The sequence below is a fragment of the Sinocyclocheilus rhinocerous genome, unplaced genomic scaffold (assembly GCF_001515625.1).
Source record: "Sinocyclocheilus rhinocerous isolate Xijiao unplaced genomic scaffold, SAMN03320098_v1.1 scaffold3263, whole genome shotgun sequence".
Lineage (NCBI taxonomy): Eukaryota > Metazoa > Chordata > Actinopteri > Cypriniformes > Cyprinidae > Sinocyclocheilus > Sinocyclocheilus rhinocerous.
In genome coordinates, this window is record NW_015664010.1 from 228,187 (window position 1) to 243,444 (window position 15,258).

Below are 15,258 nucleotides of genomic sequence, written 5' to 3' on the forward strand. Positions count from 1 at the left end.
AAAAAAGTATCTCAATAATAAAATGTTTGTATTGCATTTCTGGTTATGTGAATCATTTCACACACAAGCCTCAGGTGTTACCCAGCATGCACCTGTGAGCCGCACTCTCTCTCTTTCAGTAACCGAAATAACTGTCTGTTGAGCAGGAGTTGTGTAGGTGTTGATAAGTATTTGCTTTATTCACGAGTCGTTGAAGCCGTTTGCTGGAACGAGAGCTGTGAGGGGTTTGTTTGTGTTTATTGTTCTCTTTATTTCAGTAAAGTGTGGATCATATTCCTCCGGCTCCAGCTACATCTGCTTCACATGTATCAGAAAACATAATGTTTTCACTATATGGAAGCATTTGTGGCCAGAGATCAGATCGGAGAAGACAGTTTTGGCTTTAGGTTCCCTGTAAGAGGTTGTAATTGTACCATTGAACACCATTCATTCATAGAAGCATCTGCATTGAGTCATTAGCTAATTATAGTGTCTAATTAAGTGTGATCACTTCTTAATACATGTTTCAGCGTAATGATCCTGGTAATTGGCTTCATTTTCTTTTATATTTTAATATAATATAATATAATATTTCAGTAATAATAATAAGATTTTTTCACATTATGATAATGAGAATTTGGGTGAAAATGTGATTAATTGCCATAAATAATGTCACAATGCAAAAATGGTAATGATACTAGTAATGTTTTAATATAAAATTTCTTAATATAATATGTAATATAATTTGTTTCTCTATATAATATAGAAATGACATTGAGATTTTCATATTTGAATACAGTTTTTATTTAATATTTTTATATTTTAACTTCTAATTTTCTTACTTTTTATTTTTGGGGTGAAAAATAACTCTTGCATTTCTCTTCTCTTGCACACACAACACAGTATTTCTAAATAAATAAATAAAATAATAAATTATTTTTTAATCAATTATTTAGAGATGCTTTTGATTGTTAAATTAATTATTTAATGATTATTTAATAAAACCATTCAAATGGAATCCAGAAAACGAATGGAAAGCAGAATTTGGTAAAAATAAAACTGAATTTGCGGGAAAAAATAAAATGTATTTCATAGGGTTTTAAAAATAAAATTTTTGTTCAACTTTAAATAAATTGCTGTTAAATTGTGTAAGTTTCATGATTTCAATTAATTAGACATGCTTTTTGATTAATAAAATGTAATTTAACCATTAAAACAGAGTCTAGAAAAATGAAAACGGAAAAAATTTAATGGAATTTGAGAAAAAATTAAACTGAGAGCCAGACCTTCATTACAGGATCGTTTCTCATACTTTCATTCTGAGCCACACGGTACATCGACCATATAAACACAAGCAATTCACAGCGTCTTTACCTTAAAGTATTCAGTTTGTTGACATTCAAAAAGACATGAAATGCAATCAAACACAGTTGAAATAAATCAAATGATCCCGAATGCATTTCAAATAGGAATAGTCGTCATTTTCATCAAACTGACCATGTGACCTTGTCTGATGTGTTTATATATGTGCATCGATAAGGAAACGCAGCATAATTTTACATTAGATAGAGGAAGACGTCGACTCGCTAGTTGACAGGAAACCTCTGCCACTCGTTTCCTGTCTTTGGAGGCAGATAAACACGAACCCAGAGCAGCAGATATCAGGCCTTGAACAGGATGTTTAGACTAAATACAGACACACAAACACCAGTGGAAATGTGAGCTTGAGTTAGAAATTCAGCAGAGAGAATAAGACGTTCACTCATCATGACCTGCTGGAAACACTCTTCGAATAGTCTCATGTTTATGTGAATTAATTCTTTTTTCTTATTAGCATATTGTGTGTAATTACAGCTATTGAAGTTTAGGGTCTTCAGAGACCGCCAGCTATGTTTTCTCTGACACTTCAGCTATTTATAGCTCTACTGAGTCTGATTTGGCTGATTAGTATGTAAACGGCAATAGTCTTTAGTCACATTGTGAAGTGATTTTAGTTCAGATTATATACGTTTTCTTAATGCACAGTTATTTATACTCTCTATTTTCTGTAATGGCCTCATGAAGTGGTTTATAGCAAATAGTTTGTTTTTGAATGAATGAATGATGAATTATTAATACGTAGATCATGGAAACTGGAAATGAGTCATGTTGGGTTGGTGTAATTGTCCAGATGTCAACTCAGGGTGGTTTATAAATACAAGAAGCTTTTTATTCAAGTGTGAGTGCAGTCTCAGTAAATGTGGAAAATGAGAACATATTTTATTTTAAAATAAGCTGTTTTAGGTCAGCTTTGTGTGTCATGTCAACTGTAGTTTGGCTTTGTGGTACACAGCAATGTCGTAACTGGACCATTCATACACTACCGTTCAAAGGTTTGCTGTTCACGAAGGCTGTATTTATTTAATTAAAAGGAACAGGAATATTGTGAAATACTATTGCAGATCAAAGTAGCTGTTTTCTGTGTGAATGTATCTTAAACTGTAATTTATTTCTGTGATCAAAGCTGAATTTACTCCAGTCTTCAGTGTCACATGATCTTCAGAAATCAGTCTAATATGCTGATTTGCTGCTTAAGAAACATTTCTGATTATTATCAATGTTGAAAACAGTTGTGCTAATACTGAAGCTAATATAATAAATAATAATAAATCTATAAATAAAGCTAATAATAATAAATCATTTTAACATTTTTAGACGAAAAACTACAAATTAAATCATAAAAATTTAACATTCACTTTTTATTATGTTTGTTGACATTCAAAAGGATGTGAAGCAATGTAATTTATTCATTGATCAATTTAAAAGTATTTTTGCAAAATACTGAAACTACATTTTGAGATGAAAATCTAATATTTAAATCATTTTAACATTATAAGATGAAAAATTAATAATTAATTCAATAATAAAATGTAACAATCACTTGTTGACATTTAAATGGATGTGAAACACAATTTCATTATACTGAAACAAATGTCATTATACTGTCATTTTTGATCAGCTTCAATTTTGGCATCATACTGTAACAACTTTTTGAGATGAAAAGCTAATAGTTGATTAACTAATAAAAAATTTAACGATAAAATAATAATAAAACACTTATTAAATAGCTGAAATGTTTATTAGTTTACCTGCTTGTCATTTAACCATTATCTGACATCACAGAACTGTGAAAATGTGAATGTTTTTAAATATTTTAAATACTGATTTGAAATCACAGAGGGTTCTAAATATTTTAGGTCAAAGAGGTTTGGCTGACAAAAAAAAAAACATTTGCAAATCAAGTCTATAGTCTTGTCAGAACTACAACCGAGAAAATCTCTCCAGAGTTTTTGATTTGATATAATTTTTCACACGGTTTCCTCATCTGAGAAGTATCTGAGCAGTTGAGCCAAACCCGTAAGTCACGGGACGGATCACAGTCTAAGAGACCTGATTTCATTTGCGGTGTTGTATGTCCTTATTTAAGATAGCTAAGTAAAGGTGTGTGTGTGTGTTGAAGTGCAGTATATAGTGTGTTGTGTGTCCAGTTCACTGTTTGACCAGCTGTGAGAAACACTGAGCAAACAGACGATCATCTAATGATCAACAGACAGGGAAGAGAAACAGGGAGGAGTGGTGTGTGAGATGGAGGAGCGTGTGGGAGAATCAGAGATTTGTGTGTGTGTTTGTGTGATCTCTGCATCTGCGCAGACGCTCCTGCTCACTAACGGTAGGCTAGCGCTCTGTTTCTCAGTTACTCATGATAAATCCAGACAGATGAATGAATGATGGCTGGGTGTAGACGGCGTTCAGTGTCAATCTTGTGATATATGAGTGTCATATGGGATCTCGTGGGATTTTATTGGCCTGTAGATGTGCAGACGGGAGTGTCGTGTGATTTGTGATTTGAACAGTTACTGAACTCTGATCAGCTGTGGGCTGCGGTGATGGTGCAACTTTAGATGCTGGAGTTTTACTATAGTAACTGCATTTGCATAGAGACTGTGTGTGTGTGTGTGTGTGTGTGTGTGTGTGTGTTGTGACTGCTTTACACGAGACAGATGTTGGCTAATCTCTGCCGGTGGTTTATCTGGGATAGTCGGTCAAAGCATGACCACACTGTTCAGAAAGCAGGTCTATGTCAGGTTGTGTGTGTGTGTGTGTGTGTGTGTGTGTGTCAGGACATCTTCTTCACTATGGAAAGTTCCATCTCATGCCATTTTGACCCAGTCTCACGGCCTGTGTGTAAATAAAGCAACAGAAAACTAGATTTGTACATGTTCTGAAGAAAATGTCAGTGGGGTTTGCCATGATGACATGATGCCTCTGAAATATGAGTGATAAAAATAGTGTTGTGCTGAAGATATGTAGGCTACTTCTCAGATTTATTTTTCCCTCCACCTTACGAATAATTAGCTCTCCTTTTTTTAAACCAGTTATTTGAGAATTAAATATCATTGTTTTATATATCAGATATTTGTATATATTTTGTTATATATTTTATTTTATTATAATTTTTTTATCCAGTTCATCTTTTTAGATTTGGGAACTCAGTATTTTGAGAATTATATACTAATAATTATAATAGTAATAGTAGTAGTAATAGTAGCAATAATAGTAATAATAATATTTTATTTTTTGTATATTTGAGAATTCTGTTTTTTATATATTTGATGATTTTTTCCCCCAAATATATTTTTGAATTCAGTTTTTTGCACATTTAAAAATGTAATGTTACATAACTTATTTTTTATATGCTTGAGAATTATATTTCTCTTATATTATATTTAAATTTGTGTTTTATTTGAGAATTCAGTGTGTTTTTATATATTTTTATATATTATCTTGTAATTTTTTCCCCCATATTTTTGAGAATTCAGTGTTTTACATGTTTGAGGATTTTCTTTCCAAATATATTTTAGAATTCATTTTTTGCATATTTAAAAATGTAATATTTGTAATATTGTAGTATTGTAATATTTTATTTATATGTTTGAGAATGATAGATTTTTATTTTACTTTACTTTTCTACTTCACTTTTTTTATGTTTGAGAATTTTATATAGATAAATATTCTTAGGGTTTTTTTTACATTTGAGAATTCAATATATTTTTATATAGTTTAGATATTTTTATAATATTTAATATTTACTTATTTGAGAGTTTGATGTGTCATATGTGTTAATAATTGAGGATTCAGTATATCATAAGCATGTGAGCGCTGTTTTTAGCCTGCTCTCACTCTCACGTCATTGTCTAATGCAAATGCAAAATTGGATTTATTTAATTTCCATCGTTATTTGTCCTGCTGCCGTCTGTTTGTTTTCATTGCTCCGTTTCTTTGCCAGTAAAACTTCACCTTTCCTCCATCCCTCTTCTTTTGGCCTCTTCTGCTTTTGTCACCTCCACCTCTTCCTCGTCAGCTGCGTGTGGTGTTAAACGTCTGTCATTAGCAAGTGTTTGCTGACTCTTCACCCACCAGCTGACAGACACCATTCGCCTTCCCAGACTTCATTGACATTTTCACACTCCTGAAGTAGATGGAAAGTGGTTCGGTGACATTACCGTCCTGCCGCCTCCGCAATGTTCTCTCAAACAGAACACAATTTCAAGGAGATTTGGTGCTAAAAAGTGGTCTGCCACACCGTCTGAAATGGGCCGGCTGTATATTAAGGCTGAATGGAGATCACCGAGACCACCGCGGAGGTAATAGGATCCACCCCAGGACCAGAACAACCCATTACCAGCCGATCTGAAAGCATCCCAGTGATGGATTGATACTCTATACACCAGCTTTACCTTCCTCTCAACCTCTGTTTTCTTTCTTCCATCACTCGCTCTTTTTGCCTTGCTCTTTTAGCACTTTTGTAAAAAAAAAAAAAAACTTATTTGCATCTGTAATAGGAGAGTTTTATATGTATATTTAATTTATAATAAAATTAATTTAAATTGAAAAAATATAAATTAAATATAATAAAATATGTACATTTCTAAAAGTAGGAATCTGTAAGTCTGATTTTTTTATTTATTAATAATACAAATTAATAATACAACATCAAGTAAGACAACAATAAATAAAATAAAATAATCCAATTAGGGAAAAAAAATCAAAATGTTTTTTCCGGCAGCAAAATCTTATGCTTATTGGAAATTAATTTCGAGACCAAACCAAAGAAGAGCCAACTTCGAGACCAAACCAATAATGCGACTCAATTCGACCACAACTTTAAACCAACAGGTTTTGATTATGTGACAATCCCATAAACATTGTACCTTGCATTTGGTGCAAAGTGGAGAATGAATAGGCTTAGATTTATGTCTGATGTTTGTGCAGATGTTCCTGTCACAAACGTTTTCTTTTTAATATTGTGTCCAGTTACATGAAGTCCTTTTAAAAAGCTATTTTTAAATGCATATCTTTTACAAACAGCCCAATTATCCTTGGCTTTCTGAAGACCAAAAACCTTTAGACCCAGACTTATTCAGGGATATGCAAAAGCCACATATTTCAAAACCAACTAGTCAGTGGTTTGCAAACCGAGTCTTGCACATTCCTTTAAACATTTGCTTTAAAAGCGCTTTAATTTGCTTTAATTGCGCCCTCAGGACTGACTGTACTGCCTCCGGATGAGCGGGACGGCTCTTTCTAGGTGTTTTATAAAGCTTCAGCTCTGGCTGTAGATGCTTCTGTGAATTTTCGGCCTTTTTCTGTTGTTTGGTGACTTGGTGTTAAAGTCATGACACTGCTGATCCGGCAGAAACGCCGAGCTGTCAAGTACCGGTCCGTCGGCTGTGTGTTTGTGCGCGAGCAGACAACGAATGCTCTTGAGTGTTTTGCATTAATCTCCCTTGTGGTTTTGCTGGAAAACACCCGAACCCCGAGGCTTTAAAACATCAGCTGTCGTCTTTGTTTCACAAGCCGCTTGATTTGCTCCAGGAGATGCTTAAACAGGAGTTTACGGGACTGTAAATCAATGTTTCACAAAATATTGGCAGCTGAATGTTAAACAAAACCACTGAGCCGAGTCTCAACAGCGCTTTGTGGCCATTTAGGGTAATCAGTGAAAAAAAGTGCATCTGTGAAATATTGTTCATTAGTTAGTCACATGCATCTTGAATTGCATAAGTATACAAGGTTGCAAAATTCATTCATCTGTTTTTGTCGTTCATTATGCACACTGTGTGCATATATTGACTTTGACTGAAGGAGTCAAAGATTGAAGAAGCTCAGCAGAAACCATGCTGATGCAAGGCACCATGGGATTGATTGCATCGATGTACTGGATGCTGTTTGGAAGATCATTGAAATTCCCTTGCATGTCCATTTATTTTATATTTTGGCTAATTTGATTACGTTTTCAGCTCTGTTTGACCACATGCAAATTCATTCAGCAGAATTATGTTGATTTTCTCTCACATTTAGTGCTGCAAAGTGAATTAATAGACTCTGTGTGTGGCTGCTGATGAGCAATTCCATTGATTTGTTCTTCCAGACAGAACCGTGTGTCATCACCATAATTTTGCATCAGACCAGCACCGCAGGAGAACTAAATCTGTCCTGGAGAGACCTATGTCAGTTAATGTCAGTATATAGTAAAATGTAATTTATTCCTGTGATCAAAGCTGAATTTTCAGCATCATTACTCCAGTCTTCAGTGTCACGTGATCCTTCAGAAATCATTCTAATATGCTGATTTGCTGCTCAAGAAACATTTCTGATTATTATCAATGTTGCAAACAGTTGTGCTGCTTCATAGTGATTTTTTCAAGATTTTTTGATGAATAGAAAGTTCAAAAGAACAGCATTTATTTGAAATTGAAATATTATATAACATTATAAATGTCTCTACTGTCACTTTCGATCAGTTTATACATTTGTCCTTGCTTAATAAAAGTATTAATTTCTTTCAAAGGGAAAAAAAATTAAATGACTCCAGTCATATCTGTGGCCTAGTAAAAACAGTTTCATTCTAGCTGGTAATGAACCACCTCATGGGTGCCGACATCACATGACCAGCTGAAAAATACTTACTCTATCTCTATAACCCTTGTATTATCAGACGCTTTTGCTCACTGAATAAATGAATGAAGGCTGGAATTGAATAATGCATTTCTACAGTGGCATTGATAGCCAGAAACGACAACTCTCCATATCATATAACTGAGTGCAACTTTTACTGTTTAAATATTATAAGATGTATCAGTTTGTGATATTTATATAGCAGATTACCTGTAGAAGAGGAGCTAGAGTTGGATGAGCCACAGTTATGGTATAGTTAAATGGCTCAGATGATCAATACAGTATCTGGGAGCTTTCGAGGCCTTCAGCAGGAAGTTGTTGTGTTTCATAGTTTTATCTCCCTCTTTTTGGGAGGCTGATAGGAAACCGAATAGACAAACATGGGCAGTCTTATCAACACGGATGCTGGAAGCTTCTTACTGGAGGAAACGGAGCAGACGTGGAGTTGTTGAAGGATTATCAAACAGATGCTTTCCAGGCTGCGCTATTAAAAACATGCCGTCATCCGTGATAGAAACAGCTCTTTCGTAAAAACTATACTATATGTATACGTGTAGCATGTGTTTTGTATATTAAAGCATTCACATTTTCCGCTTGCATTAAATAGCCAGATGATGCACTGCATTTGCTAAAATGTGCATTATAGACATTGGGGCACATATATAGTGTATCCGACAGTCTGTGTTATTTCATAATTATATATATACTATTATAATATGTAATAATATTTTGAATTAGCTTTTGTTTTTATATTTTCAGTTTTCATTTGAATTTAAAGTTTAATCATTTTGTTATGTGCTTTTGTATTTTTTTTTTTAGTTTAAAGTTAAGTCATTTTGTGCTTTTGTCATTTTTAGTAGTTTTTGTTTTATATATAATATATAGAATCATTTTGTTATGTGCTTTTGTATTTTTTTTTTTAGTTTAAAGTTATCATTTTGTGCTTTTGTCATTTTTAGTAGTTTTTGTTTTATATATAATATATACAGTACCCATAGAAAATCATTATAACCTTTTGAAAGATTGACTTTATTTGTTGTGCAGCCTGAGATCAAAACCCATTCCAAAATTTTTTTTATAAATATAGATACAGAGAAAAAATTGGCAGCTAGGTTGGAGTACTAAAATTACTAAAACTGAAATAAAATAAAGCTAAATATAAATGTAAAAAACCCTACTAACTACTACTAAACAAACACAATTTCATACAATGCAATACATGAAAACTGAAAATATAAAAATTAAAGCTAATTAGAAAATAAAGCTAAATAGAAATATGAAAAACAAAACTAATAAAAATGACAAAAAAGCACAACAAAATTACTAAACTTTTAACTGAAATTTAAATGAATAAAAATGCTAATAAATAATAATAAAAAGCTGATAAAAAACAAACAAAAAACACTAAAAATGACTGAACTGAAAAACTCCTGATTTAATTCTTCCTAGAGCCATCTTTTGCCTTAGCCAGCTGAAGATGGACAGGTCATTCACCTTCCAACACGACAATGATCCTGAATATACCACCAAAAGAACAACGTAACAGCTTCAGGATACGAAGGTGAACGTCCTTGATTGGCCCTGACTAAAATCCCATAGAAAATCTGTGGATGGACTTGAAGAGAGCAGTCCATTGCCGCTCACCACAGACTCTGACTGAACTTGAGCAAGTCTGCAAGGAAGAATGGGCGAATATTCTCCCATCTAGGTGTGCAAAGCTAGTACAGACATGTCCAAAAAGATTACTGGCTGTAATTAAGGCAAAAGGTGGCTCTACAAAGTATTAAATCAGGAGACTGATGACTTTTCCAATCCTGTTATTCCAATTTTTCTGTATTTTTATTCATTTTCAGAACTTGCCTTTTTCTTTCATTAGTTTGGTGTTGTAAGGCAAATTTGTAAATAAAGCTGGAAAAGTTTTTTTTTCGGATTGGGTTTTGATTTCAGGCTGTACGTACGACAAATAAACTCCTTTAAAGGGGTATGATGATTTTCTGTAGGCACTGTATTATTATATTTTAATATATTTTAAAATTTCCTTCGAATTTTAAGTAATTTTATGTACCTGTCATTTTTAGTGTTTTTTAAAAAAATTTTACTTTTTTTTAAATTATTATTAATTAGAATTTTTTTAAATTAAATTTTAGTTAAAAGTTTAGTAATTTTGTTGTGCTTTTTGTCATTTTTAGTATTTTTTTATTTTTCTATGTAGCTTTATTTTCTAATGAGCTTTTATTTTATATTTGTTTTTTATGTACCTGTCATTTTTAGTGTTTTTTTAAATTTTTTAAAAAATTTTTTAATTATTATTAATTAGAATTTTTTTTAATTAAATTTTAGTTAAAAGTTTAGTAATTTTGTTGTGCTTTTTGTCATTTTTAGTATTTTTTTATTTTTCTATGTAGCTTTATTTTCTAATGAGCTTTTATTTTATATTTGTTGAGGTTTCATTTGTATTTGAGTAATTTTATGACATTTTGTTTGTTTAGTAATAGTTACTAGTCTTTTTATTTCTATTTAGCTTTATTTTATTTCAGTTTGAGTTATTTTAGTACTCCAGCTTAGTTGCTGTTTTTATCTATATTTATATTTTATTTCAGCTTTCATTTTAGTTTTGGTTAACAAAAACAACACTGCCCACAATGCAGTGCAAAGTCAAAGAGGCTTTTGGATTGATTTAGTGTTTTTTTGTTCTTAATCCCAGTAATGCCGAAAACAGCTTTGACACTGTCATAAGTGGTGCTTTTCAATCCTCTCTGACTGTTATTAAATTATATTTGTACAGAGCTAAACATTTTAACAGATTATGCTGGTTTAGCGTACATTCTGACATGATTAGACTAGTTAGTTTAATGCACAATATGTTCTTTTTGATTATACAAACAAATGAACAGCAATCCACACGATTTGAGGTGCCATTCAAGGGCTTGTTCAAATCACTAACCCCAAGTATGATGCTTTACAAACACCTCTAATAATGTTTAAGGGAACTGACATTGATTATTCAACATTAGATAAACAGGTCACACGCATTACTGTAGGTTTAATTAGATTACAGCCGTCCACATAGGATCTAAAAGCTTTATTAATCAAACAATAACCTACAAGACCTCAAACCGGCTTCATTTGATTAAACGGTACTCAATGTGGGTGCCAATTACTCAAGTGTATTTGTTGTACCATTTGATTGACAGATGTGCCGACCAATCAGAATCCCAGAGCTTTGTATTGTCGTGGCTTTGATCTCTGTTCACTATAATCTTTGCTAATCCACATTGTCCGGACTGTGTTATGAGTAGTGATCGACCGATATTGGTTTTTTGACAGCCAATGCCGATATCTTGGAAAGCATGGTGGCCGATGGCCGATATAATTTAATTTATTTTAATTAATATAAAAAAAAATTGAAATCATTTGAAAATGGATTAAAAAAATAAATGTGTTAAATAAAAATACTTATACTTTAGAGTTTAGATGACAAAGTATTTTTCACAAATAAATAAATATTTAATAAAAATATAATTAAAAAGGAAGTAAACACTGTAAACAACAGGGCACACAGTATTTTGGGAAGTTTGTGTGCATTGGGAATCATATTTTTTCAAATAAAGCCAAGGTAACACTCATTTTACATACAGCACACAGTGAAAATGACATGAATATGGCAGTGGGCAAATGCATAAAGCGCAGCATAATTTGAATTCACGAGTTTAAAGTTTGTCGATCGCGCGGCTCCATAGCTGAACTCCTCCTGTCCACATTCAATTCACACGGACCGACCGTCACGCAGAGAACACGCGATCATGCAGGATACAAATGCACACTTAAAATAAAAGTCCGTCACGCCGTCAAAATAAAAGTCCCGCCTCGAACGCATCGGTTAAATAGGAAAACTTGGCGGCCGATGCCGATATTTGAAAAATGCCAAATATCGGTTGACCACTAGTTATGAGTGTGTGTGTGTTTGGCTCGTCTAACCCTCCCTGGTTTTGTTCTGCTGTCTTTCTTGCTCTGTTCAGTTGGATTTTGTTGCCAGTGTCTTATGTGTCATTATGTTTGTCATTTTTAACTAATGCTGCTTTTCTTTTTTCCCTGTTTGTCTTTTTTGTCTTTTTTTCATGCCATCTGTCTGTCTGCTGCCAACGTGTCCCAACGCACAAAATCCAACCAACACCAAAACCAACACTGCCTGGCGGACCCTCACTGTGTGTGTCTGTCTGTGACGTGTGTGTGTGTGTGTGTGTGTTCAGCATCATGCAGAGAGCAGAGAAAACCCTGTCACCCCAGGTAAGAGGCTGACATTCACCTGTGTGTGTGTGTGTGTGTGTGTGATCTTTGCTCCTGCATGTCAAAGTCAAAGGCACTATGTTCAGAAATGGGATACTTAACATTATATTCTATATACAGCTGTTTTAATAGTATGTGGAACAGAATCCAACAATAAATGTTTCATTCTGTTCAAACTGAATTGTTTGTTATAGTCACTTGAACTTGCTACAATACATATTTTACAATACATATTTTAATTCAGCGATTTGTGTCCAGTTATCATCTTGGAAATAAATTGTAAATAATCAAATAAAATAAAAAAATAAATAAAATAATACAAAGTAAAATTAAATAATTGCCAGCATGACTGGAAATAAAACATAATTTTTTAAAAGTAAATTTATATATTTATATTTATAAAGGTGTATATATAATTTATTATGCATATAAATTTCGTCAATGTACATTTTTATAATGTTTATGGCAGAATGATTGGAAATAAAAGATTATATTTTTGGAAATACATTTATATATAATTTATTTTACATAATTTTGTCAATATACATTTTTATAATGTTTATATGTGGCAGCAAGATTGGTTATCAAACAAAATGTTTGGGGGAAAAAAATGATATGAAATGTATACATTTATATGTAATTTATTATACATAATTATAATGTAAAAATCAATCATTATACATTTTATCACATTATATGTTTGTTATATATACATACACACACACACACACACACACATATACTGTATGTATATATATATATATATATATATATATATATATATATACATATATACAATGGGTATAGAAACACAATTTGAGATTTCTAACGTGGCTGTTTGGTTAATTGGCTCATTAGTAATTAGTTTCTTCACAGCCTAAGTGATGAGGATGAAATATTCATATTGCATCTCAAACGAGCATCTCTAATGAATGATTAGCATAAAGTGATTAAAATCTGTCGCTTCAGCTTCTCCTTTATTTGCTTTTGCATCACAATAAGCAGCCAACCTGTGTGTGTGTTTACATGCTGTTATACACGTATAGCAATACAAGCTCACACAGACACATGCATATATTCACTAGAAGCGTGTTATTTCACCCAACACGTTTTATGCTGCATCATTGTGCAGAGTTTCTCATGCATTTAATTTTCTCAGCTACAGACATGCACGCACACAATCAAAAGTGATGTATGTAATACTGTTGCAGTGCTGTAAGGTTGTGTGTGATGCTGATGAGATTAGATTTGAAGTAGTCATGTTAAACACTCACTTTAATCTGTTTTTAAAAACAGCACCGTCAGATGGAGAAAATAAATAGTAGTATTACAGATTTAAGTGTTATGTAGTATTACAGTTTTTACTCAATACCATGTGATGATTTTATCTGTTTTTATTTTGTGTGTTGGCCACTAGAGGGAGCACTTTACAACAATATGTGCATCAATTAAAGTTTGGTGGATGCTCTTCAGCGAAAAGGTCTTTATGGTGTATCTGACTCCAATCCATTTAGTTTTTTTATCTTCTGAAATCAATAGAAAAAATTTACAAACCCAATCCAAACCACATCCATATGTGGTTTTAAATCTAAGGTAAGATACCCTAGATTAATAGGCTAAAAAATGTAAGCAAAATATGACCATACTTTGCCAGTTGATTGACTATATTGATAGATTATATAAGAATTGCAAACATTTTTTTTGCATTACAAGTTTTCTGAAATGATGCATTATCTAATTAAACATTTACTAAATGCATAAAATTCCAGAAAATAAATCTGTATGGATAAAGTCAGGTTCAAAATTCTTGTTTCATTTTATCGACATTTTAGAGTTTAGTTTTTTTTACAGAAGGGATTTTTGATGCCTTTTTATGTTAAGTTTGGTGTATGTAAGTGCTGCTGAAGTGGAGATAAAAACTCATTTTGAGAAACGGCCTTTAAAGATATGTATCGTAATTGAAATATACAGATGCAAATAGATAAAGTGCAATACAATAAACATTGGGTTTTTCTTATCACTAGTCTGAAAAGCACGTTATGAAAAGCCAAACAGATAAATATCTCAAAATTGACCAGCGCATGAGAAATTTGAATCAATCAGATTCAGTCTTTGTTATTTTTCCACAGCTGCCTTAATGCCTGGTGATGATGCTGCGCTTCTGACCCCAGGAAGGATGAGCCAGCGTGGCAAGGAGGCGGGGCTGCACACGCCCAGTAAAGACCTGCTCACAAGCCCCTCCCTCAGCCCCGGCGTCAGCTACAGCCACGGTAAGAGAACCGCAGCGCAACATGCGTGCAGGAGTTTCTCCCACAAGCCTCTGTGGCCTCAAGGATCCCAGATTAGGATGTAAGGCCCTAATCTGCATGAAGGAAATCTGATCCCAGACCAGTGCAGTTTACATCAGGTACATTAGCAGAAATGTGGTCTGAGCGGTGGAAAATGTTATTAGATTGAGCTGAAAGGTTTTGAAAACAACACTTCTGTCTTTAAAAAATAAATCAGGAGCAATGTGATCAGAAGCTTTTATTAAGTAAGTAAAGAGGATTGATTTTGATTTCAGTGTTGACACAGTGACCAGTTTTTCCCCGTGTAGTGTTGGTTTTCACCACTAGAGGCCGCTGAAGTGTCATGAAAGCAGACCAGAGCAGAGTTTGTCCAAGAATCTCTTGCATTGTTTTGCTTGTAGTTAACATGAATCCGACTGTCCTGGGTTCCCACAAACATGGAAGACTTTGAAGGAATTTTAAAATTGCGATTTGGAAATGTCACACAAATATTCTATAGTGAATAATTTTTCTTTGACTTATTTTATTATTATTTTATTTGAATAATTCTTTGAATTTATTTATTTGATTATGTTAATCTGTTGATTAGAGTGATTGAGAGCTGGCATACAAATAGAAACTGATCCAAGCAATCTCTGTAATGAAGCATGAGCTACTATATTTATTGGAATATTATTTAGATTATTATTTGTTGTTGTGCTACTTA

General features: G+C 32.9%; 1 protein-coding gene across 1 annotated transcript in view; it reads left to right on the forward strand.

Annotated features, from left to right (window-relative positions):
* The window catches only part of osbpl8 (oxysterol binding protein-like 8), a 78,446-nt gene that overhangs the window by 20,641 nt on the left and 42,547 nt on the right, over positions 1–15,258 (forward strand). The window contains exons 3-4 of the mRNA XM_016539524.1: positions 12,228–12,264; positions 14,394–14,534. Of these exons, the coding sequence (XP_016395010.1) occupies positions 12,228–12,264; positions 14,394–14,534 (178 nt within the window). The remainder of the gene's footprint in view (positions 1–12,227; positions 12,265–14,393; positions 14,535–15,258) is intronic.